The following is a 20,373-nucleotide window of genomic DNA, read 5'->3' as shown; positions in this document are numbered from 1 at the left end:
AACCATCTTTTCTTCTGGAACCCATTTATAACACACACCATCCGAGCAGAGCAAACATAAAGGGTCAGTTACGTACGCTGTCAGTTGGACATTCCAGTGCCTTCTGCTGACCTGCTACCACACCTTGACCAACCACTTGGGAGATGTCTTCCTAAAATGTAAAAGATACGGCCAGGTATCGGTATTACAACTGTAGGCTCAACTGTACTCTCCAAATTCAGCAGTCAAGCACCATTTAATGGGGCTTGAAGCTACTACATAAATGACCAACACACCAGGCAGAAGAGTTCTATTCATCCACCTGGACTAACTCTCAGAAATGAACACAGGCTTGTCATTTCCAAATGCTTTTTTGGCCCTTTCAGATCTGTCAGGCTTTAAGCCTATCAGATATCTCTTGATGGTCATTTCAGCCAGAGTTTTTTCTTCTTGAACCCTTTCAGGGTTCAAGTCCTGTTATTAGAATTTCTTTCCCCTTAAAATATCCAATTAGAGGCAAAAATGTACACTCACTAAAGACACTGGGAGATAAAAGTTAGTTCTGAACTCCATGGAGAAGTGCAGACTTCAGACTTAGGAGAGACGCAAACTACCAAAACACATGTGAAACTGATGCATAGTTAAAGGACAGTTAGTTGAAACAAATGATGACAGTGATAAATTGACCAGACGCTTGTCTGCCTCCCACTATATCTCATCCTTTTTTACAGGCAATTTACAGGGGAAATTATTATATGATGGTTTACTCTAAGGCATGAACTCATGCATTTTTGCTTGGACGAGGCAGGGAACACAGAGAGAGACTGATCTGGATAGGAGAAAGGATGGGTTTACTTGGCCATTGGTAAATGTCTGAGAGACACCCAGGCAGAGGGTCTAGTACACAGTTGGCAGATAGGTAAGCTGTCTCAAGGTGAGAGGAAAGGTGTGACTTGTATAGTAGAGTGTTAGCAGTTTGTGACCCTAGCTCCTCAACTTAAAAGCTCTGAAATCCTGAGCAGGTTATCTGACCTCTCCAAGCCTGAGTGTCTTCATATATAAAATGGGAAAGAAATAAGAGTAGTTATACAATAGGGATGTTGAAAGGATTAAATGGAGCAATACATGAAAAGCACTAAGCATGGTACCTGGCAAATAGCAAGTATTTAATAAAGATGCTAATGATGATAGTAAATGAAATCAACCTATGATAAACCCACGTTCCTAACTCTGCTATAGGGTTGGTGAAAACAATTACCTGGACAGGACACTTTCTCCTTTGGGGAACACTGGTGTACTATTTGACACCACCACTCCCACCCCCACCCTGGTTTCTTTACTGGGCATATTGATATACTCTTTTTTTTTTTTTTAATTTATTTTTTATTTTTGGCTACGTTGGGTCCTTGTTGCTGCGCGCGGGCTCTTCTGTAGTTGCACCGAGCAGGGGCTACTCTTTGTTGCGGTGCCCGGGCGTCTCATTGGGTGGCTTCTCTTGTTGCAGAGCATGGACTCTAGGCACGCAGGCTTCAGTAGTTGTGGCACTTGGGCTCAGTAGTTGTGGCGCACGGGCTTAGTTGCTCCGTGGCATGTGGGATCTTCCCGGACCAGGGCTCGAACTCATGTCCCCTGCATTGGCAGGCAGATTCTTAACCACTTCGCCACCAGGGAAGCCCTGATATACTCTTTCTTCAAAAGGCTCCCATCAGATTTGCAACAATACAATAGATAATGATCAGATTATGCGCAGCCATTCATTATTACTAGATTAGGTTATAATTTCATTTTTGTCTCCTCAATTCCCTATTAGTTTCTAACCTGAGAGACTTAACCCCACCACGTAATATCCTGAGACTACAGCCTAGGACCCCTGGATGACTGTGAGTACCCCTAGCTGCTTACTTGTAACATTTTTTAGGACCAGAACTATCTCTCATTTAGATTCTCTCTTATTTCCCCCATATGGAAGAAAGATCCTAGAACTCCTCTCCCTCATTCCTAGCCTTTTGTTTTTTTTAAACTTTGCTCCTAAACAGATTATGTGACATATAAAGAATTTTAGGGACTTCCCTGGTGGCCCAGGAGTTAAGAATCCACCTGCCAATGCAGGGGACATGGGTTCGAGCCCTAGTCCAGGAAGATCCCACATGCCGTGGAGCAACTAAGCCCACGTGCCACAACTACTGAGCCTGGGCTCTAGAGCCCGCGAGCCACAACTACTGAGCCTGCGTGCCACAACTACTGAAGCCCACGCGCCTAGAGCCTGTGGTCCGCAACAAGAGAAGCCACTGCAATGAGAAGCCTGTGCACCACAACGAAGACCCAACACAGCCAAAAATAAATAAATAAAATAAAAATTTTTTTTTTAAAAAGAAAGAATTTTAAAATTACCTCTTCCCTTAATTCTTCCCTGAGCCCCTGGGTGGTGCCCCTTCACAGCATGACCAATTTATTTTATCACTATTTTTTGTAACATTATATATATTTAAAAATCTTATGTTTTTGTCTCTCATATACTAATATCATTGATTTTGTCTTATTTGTTTCTTAAACATATGGCAGAATAGAATATAAGCTTGATAAAGGGCTAGTGCTAAATGAATCAAAGTTCGGGAACTTAAAGCTTAAATGCACCTGGGTGGATTTCAGAGCCAGCCATGAAAGGAAGGGCACACAGTGAAGGTGACCCTGTGGCCTCTATTTTAAAGGATCACAGCTGAAAACAGAGAAGAAAGACATGGGAAAGTCAGTAAATGGTGCTCATGGGAATTTTCAGAATAAGAACTCTAAACTACCTTATAAACGGAAACCACTGGTGTTGTTCCCTCTAGTGTGGATCAAATGGCCTTAGGAAGAGCAAAAAGTGCCTCTATTTGAAAATGATACTGCAGAGGTCTGCAATTCTACCTTTGTTTAAACCCAGATTAACCAGCAATGTGACAAAGGAGCTGACTTCCCCAGCTAAACACTTTAAAACCCAATTTGCATATGACATAGGGTACTACTAATCGTAGAACTTGTCCTCATCATTTGCACTTGTAAATAAAAAGAAAGGGCACTGGAATAGCAGCGAGAAAAACCCGGGTTCAGATTGGTTCCACTACTTATTAGCAGCAGTAGTGCTTAGAAACCTTCATTTCTCCCAACAGTGAGAATGCAGTAACCGCTACCTGAATGAAGCGTTGCCATCAAAGTTGAGTTCAACATGTGCTTGCTGAGCACCTGCTCTGGCTGTGAGAAAAGACTAATGGAGCCTTGCACTTAGAACATGTACATATCTGGTGAGACAGAAACTAGAGAAATAATTACGGAAATATTGAATTACAACTGAAAGATATATGTGTGAAGGTATGCGGCAGATAGCAGGTGCCCAAGAGGTATTAATTTCCTTCTCTTTCTCTTATCTTGTCCTCAAAAATGTGGAAGGATGAAATCAGAGCTCTGAAAAGCATCTGGCCTACCACAATGTCCCATCTCTTATACTGATTACCCTTAAACCTCTGGTCCAAGGGACGGAGCCATTACATGATGGTGATAAAACAATCGCTAGAACTTACGGAGCACGGTTGCCAGTTACCAAGCCAGGCAGGTTACATTTTTTTTTTTTTTTCATTTTTATTTTTTTAATTTTCTGGGGATTTAAAAAAATTTTTTTTTTTTGGCTGCGATCTTCATTGCTGCACGTGGGCTTTCTCTAGTTGCAGCGAGTGGGGTCTACTTTTCATTGCAGTGCGCGGGCTTCTCATTGCGGTGGCTTCTCTTGTTGCGGAGCATGGGCTCTAGACGTGTGGGCTTCAGTAGTTGTGGCACACGGGCTTAGCTGCTCCGCGGCATGTGGGGTCTTCCAAGATCAGGGCTCGAACCCGTGTCCCCTGCATTGGCAGGCGGATTCCAAACCGCTGCGCCACCAGGGAAGCCCAGGTTACATATTTTAGATGTTGATGTACACAACAGACCTATGTGTTAGGTACTTCTATCATCCTCATTTTAGAGTTGAAGTAACGGAGGTACAGAGAATCCAAAGTATATGCCAGGGGGCTTCTCTGGTGGTGCAGTGGTTAAGAATCCGCCTGCCGATGCAGGGGACACGGGTTCGAGCCCTGGTCCGGGAAGATCCCACATGCCGTGGAGCAACTAAGCCCATGCACCACAACTACTGAGCCTGAACTCTAGAGCCTGTGAGCCACAACTACTGAGCCCATGTGCCACAACTACTGAGCCCACGTGCCACAACTACTGAAGCCCATGTGCCTAGAGCCCACACTCCCAACAAGAGAAGCCACCACAATGAGAAGCCTGTGCACCGCAACAAAGAGTAGCCCCCACTCGCCGCAACTAGAGAAAGCCCACGCGCAGCAACGAAGACCCAACACAGCCAAAAGTAAAAATAAATAAAATTAAAATAAAATTTAAAAACAAAACAAAACAAAGTATATGCCAGGCCAGAACTTAACACAGACACATCTTGCTCCAAAGTCCCTGCCCTTAACTGAGGGGTAAACCACAGTGGCAGGGAAAGGCTCACTTCCTCCCAACAATTCATACAAGATTCCCAGGAGTTGGCCTCAACATAGTGATTCCATTTTTAGATTCAACAAGTTGGAACAAGGCATGCCTGTTTATTTCGAGCCTGGGCAGGAAAAACAAAATTCATGGCACTTGCCACTGCAGTGACCTTGGGTGAGTCACTTTCCTTCGTGTTTACAATTAAATTTAGAACTTACTAATCTCCCAACTATTGCTCCAAGGGAGTTCTTAGTGCCTTCAAAGATGAGGTTCTGGGACATTTTAAGGTGTAGACTTTGCACAGGGGACCTCTAAATAAGAAGACTGAGGAAGGAGTGCGGAAAGATCTTCTCATTTCATGAAACATACTGATATGACACATTCTGTGTGCATTATGTTATAATGATCAGTGCAGCACTATGAGCCCCTGAAAGAAAATGTTTGGTGGGCCAGGCAAATTACTCTGATCAAGAGAAGGAGCTTCAGAGGGGTGGACATAAAGGCAACACTGGGAATGTTCTTTATAATAGATAATAATGGGATTGATATCCAGCTTACAATCACCAAAGCTGGTTGACTTCTGTCCCAAAGCTGGGTATTCAACATGTCTGTCTGTCTGGCCACAGTAACTGGTCCAAGTGTGGACACCCGAACCGCACAAGAACATCCTATAGATTTTCCAAAGTGGACCCAAGGGCAGAGAGCCAGCCCCTTTCTGGCAGAGAGGCTTAGGAGCCATGGACAGCCATGCTCGCACCATACTGAGGAAGCCAGTTTGAAGTAGAAGAGAGTCAGACAAATGTGCAGAGTCACCTCTGCCAGCACCAGGTCTCTGGTCCCAACTGTCCCTTCCTGCAGTTATGTAAAAAGAACCTGTAGCCTATCAGTGAATTTCCCCTTCTGTCTATAAGGTCAAGTTGAGGTTTTATCACTTGCAACCAAGAGACTTCTGATTAAAATGAGGTGGAGCCCAGAAACGATCAGAATAACAAACTCACTGGAGTGCGTCTGTAAATAGAGATGAAGTGAACTGAGTACAAGACAACAAACTAAAGAAAGCTGCTCAGCCTAAAAGTAGTCAAAGGACAACTTTTGCCTAGATCAGTCCCACCCTAATTCTTACCACTCATCTACCCACCTGGATCAGGTGAAATCACATAAGCAAAAGCTCCCACAGCATCTTAACTTTCCCTTCAATAGTACTCGTCAACACTAAGTCATTTATTTAAAGTCAGATACAGATCCAGGCTGTGACACTTATTAGTTGAGTGTCTCTGTGCCTCAGTTTCCTAATCCATAAAATGACGATAATAATAGGCTTGATCTCATATAAAATATGAATTAATACACTTAGAATGATGCCTTTTGGAGCACGTAGTAAATGCAGTGACAGAGTTAGCTGCCATTATTCTCAGCAGTTCTGAAAGCTTTCTGAAGGGAAGACTTATGTGTCATGCTCACTGTGATATGCCCTGTGGCTTGCACAGTGCTGGGGATATAACAGGCCTTCAATATACTCACTTATTTTCTGCTTTCTTTGAAAGATAAGATAATCAACATAGGTTTTAGGTTATAGGATCTTAAAATTATGTCAGCAAATAAGCCCTCCCCAGAGAAGTGAAAACTTTACAGACTCAAAGAACATCATAACATTTCTGCGAAGCTCTGGGATTCAGATGATGGGCACCAAACACAGGTAAGAAAGTTTGAGTTCAGGGCTCTAAGCTGTCACAACTAAGAGCTTCTCTGGGCCCATCATGCTTGCTGAATAATTATAAGATTACTTTCTCAATTTAGAAATATCTGGTAAGCAATAGCTTCCTTGTAGGCAAGATGAAATTCCGAGTTGAATAAAAAGTCACCACAGCAGGCCATTAAATTGGCTGGGAGTGAAAGAAAGCTAGCAGACGCCCAAGATGTGAATTTGTATTAAAAATGTGTACCTATATTTCTGCTCTCTTTGAGTTCATGAGGTTACTTTACTGGCTACCCTCACATCTCTATATTATCTTCATTATGATGCAGAGGGGAAGAGAATGGAAGGAAAAGCCAAAAGCTTTTCTCTCGTGACTTTCGTGAAGGAAGTAGACTTGACTGTAGATCTACTGTCTTTCTTTCTGACTGGGAAAGGGAAATTTATCATGTAGGCAAATCTCAAGTGATTTTCAGAAATACAAGACATAAAGTACAATGAGCTGTGAAAAATGGCACATATTTGAATGCAATTGAACTCTGCCATTGGCAATTTGCATACTGTCACAAAAGAGAGGCCAGCGCTGACTCAGACACATTCTTCTGTAGGGAACGCCTACACTCCTGCTATAGATGCTGTTTTCATATTGGATCTGAAACAGAAAATAATATTCACACAGTGGCATCGGCTTCCATAGCTGAACCAGAAATCCTACAGTTCTTGATGGACAGCAAACTGGGGATAAAAATGGATTTTAAGCACACAGTTCAGGACCTTGCTTTAAAAATGAGCAGGATATTACACCTGAGAATTCCAGCCTGGATGTAAGACTTAACAAGAAGCCTATAATCATCAGAAACACATTTTAAACTATTTTTTTCCCCAAACTTGGATGCCAGCACTTTAAAAACACTTAGGAATAATTTTTAATCAAGCACAGCCGTCAAAATGGATAAACTGAACCTGTATCAGAAGTCATGTGGTATATTATTCCTTTAAAATTCTACACTGAACTCATTATCTTCTCCCACAGATCTGTTTTTTTTTTTTTCTCATTTTTAAAAAAAAATTAGTGACAATATCAGCCTCCCAGTTATCAGGTTTAAAACCACAGCCAGGGACTTCCCTGGTGGCGCAGTGGCTAAGAATCTGCCTGCCAATGCAGAGGACATGGGTTCGAGCCCTGGTCTGGGAAGATCCCTCATGCCATGGAGCAACTAAGCCCGTGCACCATAACTACCAAGCCCACGTGCTGCAACTACTGAAGCCCGCTCACCTAGAGCCCGTGCTCCACAACAAGAGAAGCCACCACAATGAGAAGCCCTCGCATGACAACAAAGAATAGCCCCCGCTCGCCGCAACTAGAGAAGAACCGCACGCAGCAACGAAGACCCAACACAGCCAAAAATAAATAAATTACTTAATAAATAAATAAATAAATAAATAAAACCACAGCCAGCTTTTATTAATCTCTGTCTTTGCCTGCTTTCATCTAATCATTTGCAAAGTACTCCTGATTCTAGGATCACAACATGAAGCAAAATAGATTTTTCTTAGACTTTGGGATTTCAAAGACCAGAAATTTTTCAAAAGGACTTTGAGGTTATAGAGTTACCTTTTTTTTGGCCAAGGAATTGAGAGCAAGGGAATACTAGGTTGGAACATATGAATTTGCTAATTTATGAGTCAAGAAATGGTCAAATATCAGTGATTTAAGAAGGGTCAACCTATTAAAGTCCTCTCCCCACAACTATCACCATATATTACCACCACAATGTCATGTAGGAAAAGCCATTTTAACACTAAAAAGTTAGGTAGGACACAATCTTAAAGGACAGTCTTTTTTTTTTTTTTTTTTTTTTAAATTATTATTTATTTATTTTATTTTTGGCTGTGTTAGGTCTTCATTTCTGTGCGAGGGCTTTCTCTAGTTGCGGCGAGCGGGGACCACTCTTCATCGCGGTGCGCGGGCCTCTCACTATCGCGGCCTCTCTTGTCGCGGAGCACAAGCTCCAGACGCGCAGGCTCAGTAGTTGTGGCTCACAGGCTTAGTTGCTCCGTGGCATGTGGGATCTTCCCAGACCAGGGCTCGAACCCGTGTCTCCTGCATTGGCAGGCAGATTCTCAACCACTGTGCCACCAGGGAAGCCCAGGACAGTCTTTTAAATTGAATAAATTTAGCTTTATGAAGAACTCTCCCCGTGGTTATTATTTTTCATATTTCCCACTGACCAGTGAGAACTGTCACAGATCCACAGGGGTCTAATTAATAACTCTTTAGTATTATCTGGATAAAGAAGAAAGCTTGTACTTTGGTGTCTGACAGTGGTCATGTCCTGGTTTTTCTACTTATAGGTTACAAGCTCTATGACAAATTAGACTTCCTAAACTTCAGCTTCTTCATGGGTTAATACCAAATACCTCTTGGAGAGACAGTCTGGCACGAGTCAGGCATGTAAGGTTATGAGTCAAACATAAGGTTTTGAATCCTTACTGTGGCTCTTACTGCCCCTAAGCCTTTGAGCAAGTGCATCAACTTCTGGAATACTCAGGTCCCTCATCTGCCAAATGGAGGGAATAATGCTCCATGATGGGGAGGACGGAGATAATACACTGTGTCCAGTTCCTAACAAATGATAAGTGCTCAATAAATGGTGGATGGTATTATTATTACTATTGTTACTACTACTGTTTTTGTTGGGGTAAATGAGATAATCTTTTAAAGTGCCTACTACAGGGACAGGTACCTAATAAGTAGTCATTAAATAACAGTTTCCTGTCTTCCAGAGACACCTAAAACTCAGTAGACAAGAAGGAACAAGTCATCCTTCCCCATAAATCTGCTTTTCCTCCTGTTTGTTTTGTTTTGGCCACTCCAAGTGGCTTGAGGGATCTTAGTTCCCTGGACAGGGACTGAACCCAGGTCTGCAGCAGTGAGAGCGCCAAGTCCTAACCACTGGACCACTGGGGAATTTCCTTCCTCCTCATTCTTTTATCAGTGAATGGCATCAACCAACCAGCCAGTCAGCTGCCCATGATGTAATCTGAGAATCCTTGCCTCACCCCCCTTCTTCTTCAACTTTGACATTCAAACAATCATCAAGTCTATCAATTCTAACTCCTGTATTTATTGAAAATCTGCACTCACTGACAGACCCCCTAGTTTAGGTCACTATCGACTTTCATCTCATTTCCTCTAGCAGCTTTTTAAACTCCCTGCCTTCAGTTTTGACATTGGCTAGCAGATTCTTCACAGGGAGCTCAAAAGGATCTTATCAACAGGCTAATCTCATCATTATAATCCCCCTTTAAAAACCATTCCAAAGGCTTCTGTTGGTATAAAGACCTTTCTCCTGGTCCACAAGGCCCTCCATCACCCAGCTCCTGTCTACTGCTCGGCTTTCACCTTCTGCCAGTCCCACCTGCATGGCCACAGCTAGTAGACCTGGGATGCAGCCTCAGGTACTCACAGGTGATGGGGATGATGTAGGTACTCAAGTACTTACAGGTGATGGGGAAGCAGGCATTCTCTAAGCAGGGGTTAGAGAATGGTGGAAAGGTAGGGACTGAAATAAACTAGAAGTACATAATTGATGAAAGGGGCAGCTTGGAATGCTGGTCTGTTTTCAGTAGAAAATAGAAACCAGTGAGAATCTGCCTGCCAATGCAGGGGACACGGGTTCGAGCCCTGGTCTGGGAAGATCCCACATGCCGCAGAGCAACTAGATCTGTGAGCCACAATTACTGAGCCTGCGCGTCTGGAGCCTGTGCTCCGCAACAAAGGAGGCTGTGATAGTGAGAGGCCCGCGCACCGCGATGAAGAGTGGCCCCCGCTTGCCGCAACTAGAGAAAGCCCTCGCACAGAAACAAAGACCCAACACAGCCATAAATAAATAAATAAATAAAATTAAAATCTCAAGCTAGAAATTTGTTAAAAAAAAAAAAAAAAAAAAGAAAATAGAAACCAGGATTTTTAATGTAAAAATCTCCTGACAACCAGTTTGTAACCTTTGCATTAGACCTAATGTGGTGAACTCCTAGATGAAAGATGTCTTATTTATCTTTACATTCCTAGAGCTTGATACATCACAAGTTCTCGGGAAATGTGTACTGAATAACGAGAGTTCTAGCACACGCTGATTTTATATAGACAAAATCTGGTGTTAACAATAGCTACAGTCACTGAGACCTTATTGCATTCCAAGCACTATTAAGAGTTTCACCTACAGAATCACACTTCATCTTCACAAAAAATAGGAGGGTCTCCTCCTCCCCCATTTTTGGGTGGAGAAAGGAGGGCAGACAGGATAAGTCACTTTCTAGGTCAGAGCTAGTGACGGCAGGGGGGATGTTTATGTCCATTCAGATATCAGAGCCCACGATTTACATCTGACAGCCTTTTTCATCTGAGAAAGCAAGTACTATCAGACCATTTGGAGATGCAGGTATTATTTGTAACACATAACACTGATTTTCCAGTAAGTATGTTTGAAAATTTTATGTGGATCAAGTGTATCAAGGTAGAGAGTAAAAAGTGTTCCTAAAATGTTGCTATTCTGGCTGGTGGGGACTCTGAAATGGTAAAACACACTGTCAGCTGCGGCGTGAATCCATTTGAGTTAATGATAGTTAATTCAGAAACAATTCATGCTTCCCTAGGCATCTTGCTACCCTGTAAACTCTAAAATCTCCACAAAGAAACTACAGGGTGAATGCCACCTCGAGCTGACTGGAATACTCTCATTTTTCTGTTCTTGCCCTAAGGGTCAGAAATTACATTTCATAATGAAAGACAAGAGTAAAGACAAACACGGCAGACCGTTTGAAAAAACCTAAACGTTTTGAAAAATTCTGAAAAGTCTAAATGGTCTTGAGGCTGCTGTACACGAACTAGGTCTGTAATGACAGGGAACACTTGATACACAGACTGCATGCACTGTTGCTAAGCAGTGTCACAGAGTGGGGCTAGAATGCCGGGCACATCTGCTGGGGGCATTTCCTAGCAAGGTTATCTTGGGCTGCCGGCCAAGCCTTGGGATGATGCTTGCTCTCAAGACCCAGATGGTGTAACAACTGCCATTTTAATAGCTCCAAACCTGCGTTCAGAGGAAAGCTTTAAAGCACATGTACAGCGGAGGGTTTGCATACTGGGAGCAAGAAAGGTAAATTCTTTGACTGGCAACTCTCTGTGGAACTTACCAGGTAAACACATATATTACCTTGCTGTTTATTTTATTATAATTTTTGCAAAGACAGAATATGAGAATATATCCTGCCACCGCCATCTCTTGCAGACTGCCATTGCCTCTGCCACAGTAAACTCCCAGCCAGCCCATCAGCATCCACTCTGGTCCCTGTCCAACCTGATCGCTACGTTACAGCTACAGCTTAGAGTCACCTCCGAAAGCCCTCCATGGCTTCCCACTACCGTTAGCATAGAGACCATCTTATCAGCGTGGCCTGGCCCCTGTCAACCACTCCAGTTTAGTTCCCATCTCACCAGTTCTGGCAGCCGTGAACATTCAGAACTTCAGTTCCCCAAACTCCCTGAGGCTCTAAGGTTGCCTATCTCCCTCCTTTGTTTTTTCTCTGCCCCACTGCCGGGGAGCGCCAGCTTCTTCAGATCTCAGTTCAATTTTCACTGGGAGAGCCCTCCCTGATAAGGTCAAACCCCCCTATTCTGTGCTCTCTTAGCACCAAGCACCTCTAGTTCTTAGCTTTTATCAAAGGTGAGATTTCAATCTATATGTAACATTACATGATGTCACTCTCCCATGAAGACTGTAAGCAACACAAGAAGAGAGACTATGTCTGTTTACCTTCGGTAGCATCTTCCCAGGAACTAGCACAGAGTGTAGCAACAGGCTGAACACAGGAATTTGTAAGATAAAGTCAAGCTTTAATTCTGATGGACAAAGAAGTGGGGCTTTTTCTACTAGGGTGCAGATTATTAAACACTTGCAAAAAGATTCCAAAATGTGGAGAGACTACATTAAAAGTTCCTCGCATAGGATCCTATTATAGTTCTTTAACAGAATCACAGAATTTCCAGTGTAGAGGTTACCTAGAATCAAATTTCTGATTTGGTTTCAGTTTGTGGATTGTCTATATTCTGTCTTCCCCTCTTTCTTCTTCCTCCTGTAATTTTTTAAAACATCTTTATTGAGATATAATTAACATATCATAACATTCATCCATCTAAAGTGTACAATACAATGGTTTTACCATTCAGAATTATACAAGTGTCATCACAATCTAAGTTTAGAGCATTTCATGATCTCTGAAAGAAACCTTGTACCCAATTAGGGTCACCTTCTATGCCCCAGCCATAGGCAACCACTAATTTACTTTCTGTCTCTATAGATTTTGATTCTTTTTTTTGGGAGGGGGGTAACATCTAGCTTTTTATTGATTCAATCAATACATTGGGAATTTAGTAGCAAGTTAATGGCAAGCACTTACAAAATCTGTTTTTCTACTTTTAAAATAAGCTGTCTTAATCTACAGCAACCTAAAATCACAAGAACACACGTGAGTGGCTGAAGCACTTCTGCTGTTATGTCTGTGGCAAGCTTATTAGTAATTTCCTAACAAGTCTTCTAGTGCAAAGTGCACATAATCATTTGGAACCTCCATTACCATATTTGGCTCTGTTTCCCCTATAAATAATGGTGCCTAAATGTAAGAATTTGAAGTAAAACTGGGCAAGTGTGCCCATATTAACAGAATTACCATATGACCCAGCAGTTTTACTCCTAGGTATATACCCAAGAGAAATGAAAATACACATCACACAAAAACTTGTACACAATTGTTTATAGCAGCATTATTAATTAATAATTAATAGGAGTGAAGCCATGCTGCAGATTTTGATTCTTGTAGCATCATGTATCAGTACTTCTTTATCTTTCATTGCTAAATAATATTCTACTGTATGGATAGACCATATTTTATTTATTCATTCATCCGTTGGTGGACATTTAGGTTGTTTCCATTTGGGGGCCATTATTAATAATGCTGCTGTAAACAATTGTTTACAAGTTTTTGTGTGATGCGTATTTTCATTTCTCTTGGGTATATACCTAGGAGTAAAACTGCTGGGTCATATGGTAATTCTGTTAATATTTTGAGGAACTGCAAACTGTTTTCCAAACTGGCTGTAGCAGCAATGTATGAGAGTTCCAATTTCTCCATATCCTTGTCAGCACTTATATTATCTGTGTATTTGATTATAGTCTCCTAGCAGGTATGAAGTGGTATCTCATTGTGGTTTTGATGTGCATTTCTCTAATGGTTAATGAGGCTGACCATCTTTTTATGTGCTTATTGGCCATTTGTATGGAGAAATGCCTGTTCAGATCCCTACCCATCTTTTAATTGAGTTATTTGTCTTTTTATTATTTTGTTGTAAGCTAGTAGCTCTGAAATTATTTTACTGGCTATTAGTATCTATAACAACATGGAGAAGGAAACAGACAAGAACCAAAGAAAACATAAATTGGTTTTACATCAAGGCAGAAAACTACAGAATCAGACAAGGTTCGAGATCCAAAGGTGGTAGCAAGAACAGAGGTTAGATATTTATAAGAACAAGACAGTACTATCTCTTCCTTTCCTTCTCTTGCTCCTTCCTCCCCACCTAACTACTGAGCTTCTAAAGACAGCAAGCTGATGTGAACACCTGTCCTTGAACATCTCAAGCCCTTTAAGAAATGCTAACAGTTTTGCTCATCACTGAATCCCCTGTACATAACATTGTCTGACATGCAAGAGATACTCAATTAATATCTGTTGTTTGAACAAACAGATCACACAGTGATACTTCTGATATTCCAAGAAAGGCTGTCTATGTGAAATATACAGTGAAGAGAAGATGGGGTGTAGAGGCAAAGAGAACTGGGTTTGAGTCCCAGCCACAGCACCCACCAGCTGTGAGACCTTAGGAACAGACTTGGCATCTCTGAGCCTCAGTACCTTATCAGTAAAGTAGGGCTAAAAACATGTGCATCATTGGGTTAAATAAGATAACCAGTATGAAAATGCCTGGCACAGGTTAGCTTCTTGAAATGTTTTAGTTTCCTTCATTTTATGAAACATCGGTTTGGAGGTCTATATCACTTCATTTACCAATGTGAAAGGTAAATTTCAGTATCTACCTGTTTCTATGTCATAATTTTCTATGTTGGAGATCAAGATTTAGGGAATGAAAATCACAAAGTTCAGATCCCAGTGTAACTCTCTTGCTGTCCCTTGACTTCAGTTTTGTTCTATATCTGTATCTCTCTGAGAAGCAGTACTGCATAGTGGTTTAGAGTGCAGCCTGCAGCCTCACAGGGCATGGACCTGGATCCTGGCTTCACCAGGTGATTATTTAGGCAACTTACTTAACATTTCAGTACCTCAGTTTCCTCATCTCTTAAATGGGGAAAATACTAGTACTAACTTCATAGGATTGTTATGTGAATGATGTTAGAATAATGCCTGGCACACAGGCATTCAATAGATGCTATCTATTATCAGCAATTGCATTTTGGGGGTTGAAAAAATTCACTTCAGTTTTCCAAGTTACACGTAATGCTTCACTCAGAACAGCTAATCCTCATCTGGCTGACACTTAATGCTTTAATCATCATTAACAACAACTCCCCCTTACACAGTCATTCCGGGTACTCTGGGATGGTTCTACCTAGTACTTTATAGTTATTAACTCCTTTCTCGCACAATAACCCTTTGTTTCTTTCTCCCATTTTACAGATGCAAAAATTGAGGCACAGAGAGGTTAAGCCGTTTGCCTAAGGTTGTATGGCTAGTAAATGGTGGAACCAGGGTTTGAATCTAAGTAGAATGGCTCCAATCTTTGCACTCTTAATAATTTAGCTATACTGCCCCCAAAAGAGTGTATTATATTAACACAGATATCCCCAACATGATAGAAACATAGGTTTATACCCAAGAGATTAAAATACTTATTTTAGGGATTCATGCTCTTCTATGTCAAGATACCAGGGAGACAAGGACCCTTCAGGATGAGGTGCAGCTCTTCTAATTTCTAGTTTTGTGGTCTTTCACTAAGCAGCTTAAGATCTCATCTGTAAGTCAGGGATTAAATAACTCCTGCCCTACTTCTTACATAGGGTTATTCTGGGGATAAAATTGGATAAAATCATGAACTAATATCATGTTAGAAAAAATAGATATTAAAATATTTAAGCTAACGAGATAACAGATGAGGCAGTTTTGCAAATTGCAAAGCTCTGTGCAAAATTTTTTTTTAAGTTCCTTTCAAAAGGCTTAAAAAATGGTCTTAACAGGCTCTCATCTAGACTTCTGAAATAGATTCCAGACACTTCCCTGTCTCCAGTCTCTCACAATTGTAATCTATGCTTCACCAACCATCACCTGATCGGTTGTCTAAAAACAAGTCATTCTCCCTTTAAAAAATATTTTAGAGAAATCTAATATCTACTGAAGTTATTATAAACTCCTTGGCTGTGAATCTGGGGACTACTGAGATATGGATGAAAGCCAATCATAACTGAATGGTGGAAATAAGCACTGGAATATATGTAGACTCATGGCTTAGTCTTAGCTGGGAAAACAGGTAATCTTGGAGAAGCACTTTAATAGCCCTTTGGAGTATAGATTCTCATAGATAGCACCTTGTATATATGTGTATCCATGCAGTTAATGAGACATTTATTGAGCACTGAGCATAAAAAGGTGAATACGTTAATCTATAATTCACAGCATATAGTCTCTTCAGTTCTGTGATTCTACTGTTCAACTTCTATCTGATTCTACTGTTCAACTCTGCACACTGTACCTCACCCACACTGTTTGATTCACCTGGTGAACCTCTCCTCTTTATTCCAACCTCAGTAGTCAATCGCCTTCTCGTCTTTAAAGGTTCACCTTCAAGGCCAAGAGTCTAAGAAACCGTCCTTAATCCCTGAACGAGGTGGTTTTCCTTCCACTTTTGAACTCCTGTAACATTTTTTTTCTCTCTCTTTAATACACTTCTGCCTGGTCTGATTTTCCAGGTACAAATTCTGTTATCCTCACTGATGCTTGAGGGTAAGCTGCTTAAGAGCAAGACCTGTGTTTTTCTCCTGGTCTCTCCTGTAGGGGCCAGCAGTGTCTGATGAGATATATGCTCCCACAGGAAGCAAGAAATGCAAACTTTAAAGGGTTAGAGCTTACTGTTTCCAGCTGACATAAACTAAGGTAACAGGAGTCAAGGCCCATACAGATCACATGCTGTCCTCTGACAAGGTGCATCCAGCAACCATCCTAGAATGGTGCAGCAATGCAGGGGAGCTGGTGCCAATCTCATAATAGAAACAATCAAATGATGACTAGTGATGAGGAACTGTTATTAATACAGTTGACCCTTGAACTATATTGGTTTGAACCATGCGGGTCCACTTACACATGGATTTTTTTCAATAGTAAGTACAATAATACTACACAATCTGCCATCTGAGGTTGGTTGGAGCCGTGGATGTGGAGGAACCCAGAACACAGGGGGCCTTAAAACTATAAGCTATACATGGATTTTCCACTGTGCAGAAGGTCAGCATCCCTAACCAATGCATTTTTCAAGGGTCAACTGTACTTTATAATGAGACAATAATGAATATGTTAGGTTGAGCCAGATGAAATTTTTACCCTCAAGAACAGCAATTTCATGATTTAATATAATTTGCTGATTTATGCATTATCTATCTCCCTTCCCCCATCTACCCATGAATGAGTCTCCATGAAGGCACGCATTCCAGTACATTTTGTTCACTTTTGTATCTCCAATGCCTGGAACATAGTGGCATTTGGCAAATATTTTCTGAATTAATGCATGAGCTTACTAAGCACCAACTATGTACCTTATACTCTACTACATGTTTATACTTTATTGCCTATTTGTTTCTCATAACATCCTGGTTACTCCCATCCTTCAGATGAGTAAACTGAGGCTTGGTGAGATCTAACTTGCTCAAGTTAGACACACTCTTAAGCAATACTTTATGCTAGGCCATTTATATTTATGCTATAAAAGTTGTTCAAATTTGGCTATCTTTCTTCAGTTGACTAGACCATGGATATTCTATTGGAAATGGTGACAAAGAAACTGCAGAATACCAAAAAGAGAAGGAGGTGAGGGGGGGAGGGGAGAAAGAAAAATACCAGTCAATGGGTTTGGGGAGGCTTTTATTCTTATTAAAATGCAGTATGAAATAATCTAAACATTATCCTTAGTCCTTCAGGTCCTCTGCCTGAGGGTGGGGCTCTTCAATTATTTTGGCACTTGGAGCCCCCCCACTGGTGTTGCCTTCTTGGGAACAGAGGGTGGATGACGGGTGGCTTTTGCCTGCAGCCTACAAGTGAGCCTCTGTGGGACTACCTGCCTCTCCCAGCAAGCAAGGGAGTGTCCTCACTCGTTTTACCATTTCCTCTGTGGATGAAATCGGGGGCCTCTACTTGCAAAGCCCTGTTGCTTTAAAAGATTTTTCCTTGGGGTTTCCCTGGTGGCACAGTGGTTGAGAATCTGCCTGCCAATGCAAGGGACACGGGTTCCAGCCCTGGTCTGGGAAGATCCCACATGCCGCGGAGCAACTAGGCCCGTGAGCCACAATTACTGAGCCTGCGCGTCTGGAGCCTGTGCTCCGCAACAAGAGAGGCCACGGTAATGAGAGGCCCGCGCACCGCGATGAAGAGTGGCCCCCACTTGCTGCAACTAGAGAAAGCCCTCGCACAGAAATGAAGACCCAACACAGCCATAAATAAATAAATAAATAAAAGTCAATAAACAAAAAAAACCAAAAACAAAAAGATTTTTCCTTAATCTATCTTTGGAGAAACAGTGCCAAAAAGAACAAGTTAGTGGGGTTTTTTTTTTGAATTTTTTTTAAAAATTAATTTATTTATTTTTGGCTGCGTTGGGTCTTCATTGCTGCGCTCAGGCTTTTCTAGTTGCGGTGAGCGGGGGCTACTCTTCGTTGCAGTGCACGGGCTTCTCATTGCGGTGGCTTCTCTTGTTGCAGAGCACGGGCTCTAGGCGTGTGAGCTTCAGTAGTTGCGGCACGTGGGCTCAGTAGTTGTGGCTCGTGGGCTCTAGAGCGCAGGCTCAGTAGCTGTGGCTCATGGGCTTAGTTGCTCTGTGGCACGTGGGATCTTCCCGGATCAGGGCTCGAACCTGTGTCCGCTGCATTGGCAGGCGGATTCTTAACCACTGCGCCACCAAGGAAGTCCCAGTAGTATTTTTAAATGAACGAAGGAGTTGGAGTTTGAAATTCGTTGATGTTCCTCATTCCCCTTCAGTGCAAAGATGCAGTTTGTCTTTTGGAAAGGGAACAGTGTAACTTTGGCACGTCTTGTTCAAGAACAATGGTCATAATCTGTTGGTCCCACTATTCTTGATGCCTCACATAGGGTTTGTGTAAGAGTGGACCATTATAATATGCACTCTTGCTTAAATGTCCTTTTCCTTCAGCCTGAAAGGATCAGTTCATTTTCTAGGATATGGAATCTAAGCCAGTCCTGATATATATAAAAGTTGAAAGAAGATAAATGGATGATTTTTCAAACTCCCTGAAGTAAAATGAACAACTCTGTGCTGTCATAATATCACAGTGACCCTCCTAAGTGATTAACTCTTTGAGACTCGTAAGATATTTTGAAACAGAGGGGAAAAAAGCCCACATTTCTTTCTAGAACTTGCAGTCTAACCCTGGAAGTGCTAGGCTGCAAAACAGAAAGGTAGATTATGAGCAAAGGCTTGGGAGTCAGACCGAATGAGATCAATCTCCAGGTCTACGACATACTAGTGAGTGGCCTTTGGCAAATTAGTTAACATCTCTAAGCAAGCTTTCAGTTTCCACGCATGTAAAAGAAAAATATCGCCACCTACAGCTATGAGGATCAGAAAATGAACGTAGAACACAGGATAGCACGCGGTACCCAGTAAAAGTTCCATAAATATTAAATAACAAGATATGAAACGTTAGGACACATAAGGAGGAAGCGTTCTCTAAAACTGCCTCTCTCCTAATGCTCTAGCCCCTGGGTAAGTTTAAGTATCTTTTATCATGAACACAGGAATACATTTAACATCTCTTTTCGTGCCTCTAGAACTAATTCAGCACCACCCTAGCCTTAAAGAAACCCAATATTAAACAAGATTTAAAAGAGATTGCTTCTTTAGTCCCAGACAGCACAATTCAAATATGAAGAAAGTAGGAGAATACACTGTTCTTTGGGTCATTCGCTATATGGAATAGCTTCCCCTGTCTCAGAGATCAAGATTCCTAGAGAAGCAAACACAACTGATCCAAAATATATACAGTTCATCCCTAAAAAGAACATTGGATGAAACGCCCAGGATTCTCACCAGTTTGGAGCTTTCACTTTTAGGCAATTGTTTAATACCAGCTTCGAAACTGCTGTCTTCTTCACTGGTGCCACTCTGATCCTATGAGACATTAAAAAGAAAATGGCAAAGATGTCATTCTTCACTCACACTGACTTGAACTGTAGTACAGATACTCAATCATAGTTGCTTGTTTTACTGGTGTAGGGGATATTGTTTCTTCTTTTCTTCCTTTCCAGCAGAAGGTCTTCTTTTTTTTTTTCTCCAAGGTATCTACAATATCCTGTTGCTCAGAGACACACCTTAGAGAAAGCTGATCCCTACTCTCTGCCCCAAGAGGAGGCCTGATTGCCTTAAGGCTAATCTTATTCTTTTTGCCAATGATTTTGTCAGGAATGGGTACGTGATCCAGTTCTGGTCAATGAGACACCAAGAGAGGTTTGCTGGAGACTTCTGGAAAGGTCCTTTGTAGATCTTAAAAGAACCACAAGAAGTCCCCATACCTCCCAAGTTAACAAGAGAGCATGAAGTGCAAATAGCCATGGGCAGCCATCCCACAACCAGAAGGAAAGCAGCCTGTGAATGACAGAGCAAAGGCAGAGATGGAAGAACTGGTTCTCTGATGACAAAATGGGGCCATTGGACCAACCAAACCTGAAGCCCAGCCTTATTCTTAGCAATCTTCTAAGGAGAGCTAATCTACTTACTTATTTTTTCAGCCAGTCTGAGTTAGCTGTTCTGTTCCCTCCAGCCAAAACTTTCTCAGACATTTGTTTATCTTCTGCACAAGGTTAAACTGTTTGATGGGAGACTATGTTTATCTTGTTTATTT

The 20,373-nt window shown here is 41.7% G+C and overlaps 1 protein-coding gene across 16 annotated transcripts in view; it reads right to left on the bottom strand.

Annotated features, from left to right (window-relative positions):
- PATJ (PATJ crumbs cell polarity complex component) overlaps positions 1 to 20,373 on the bottom strand; it is a 343,677-nt gene that overhangs the window by 73,852 nt on the left and 249,452 nt on the right. For 13 of the 16 annotated variants that reach the window (XM_057543576.1, XM_057543586.1, XM_057543555.1 and 10 more), the window contains 2 exons: positions 19,563 to 19,643; positions 77 to 151 (listed from right to left, as the gene is read on the bottom strand). In XM_057543576.1, the coding sequence (XP_057399559.1) occupies positions 77 to 151; positions 19,563 to 19,643 (156 nt within the window). The remainder of the gene's footprint in view (positions 1 to 76; positions 152 to 19,562; positions 19,644 to 20,373) is intronic. The other 3 variants (XM_057543580.1, XM_057543601.1, XM_057543639.1) reach the window with 1 other exon arrangement.

The sequence above is a fragment of the Balaenoptera acutorostrata genome, chromosome 1, assembly GCF_949987535.1.
Source record: "Balaenoptera acutorostrata chromosome 1, mBalAcu1.1, whole genome shotgun sequence".
NCBI classification, from domain to species: domain Eukaryota; kingdom Metazoa; phylum Chordata; class Mammalia; order Artiodactyla; family Balaenopteridae; genus Balaenoptera; species Balaenoptera acutorostrata.
This window is presented reverse-complemented; position numbering and strand designations above follow the sequence as displayed.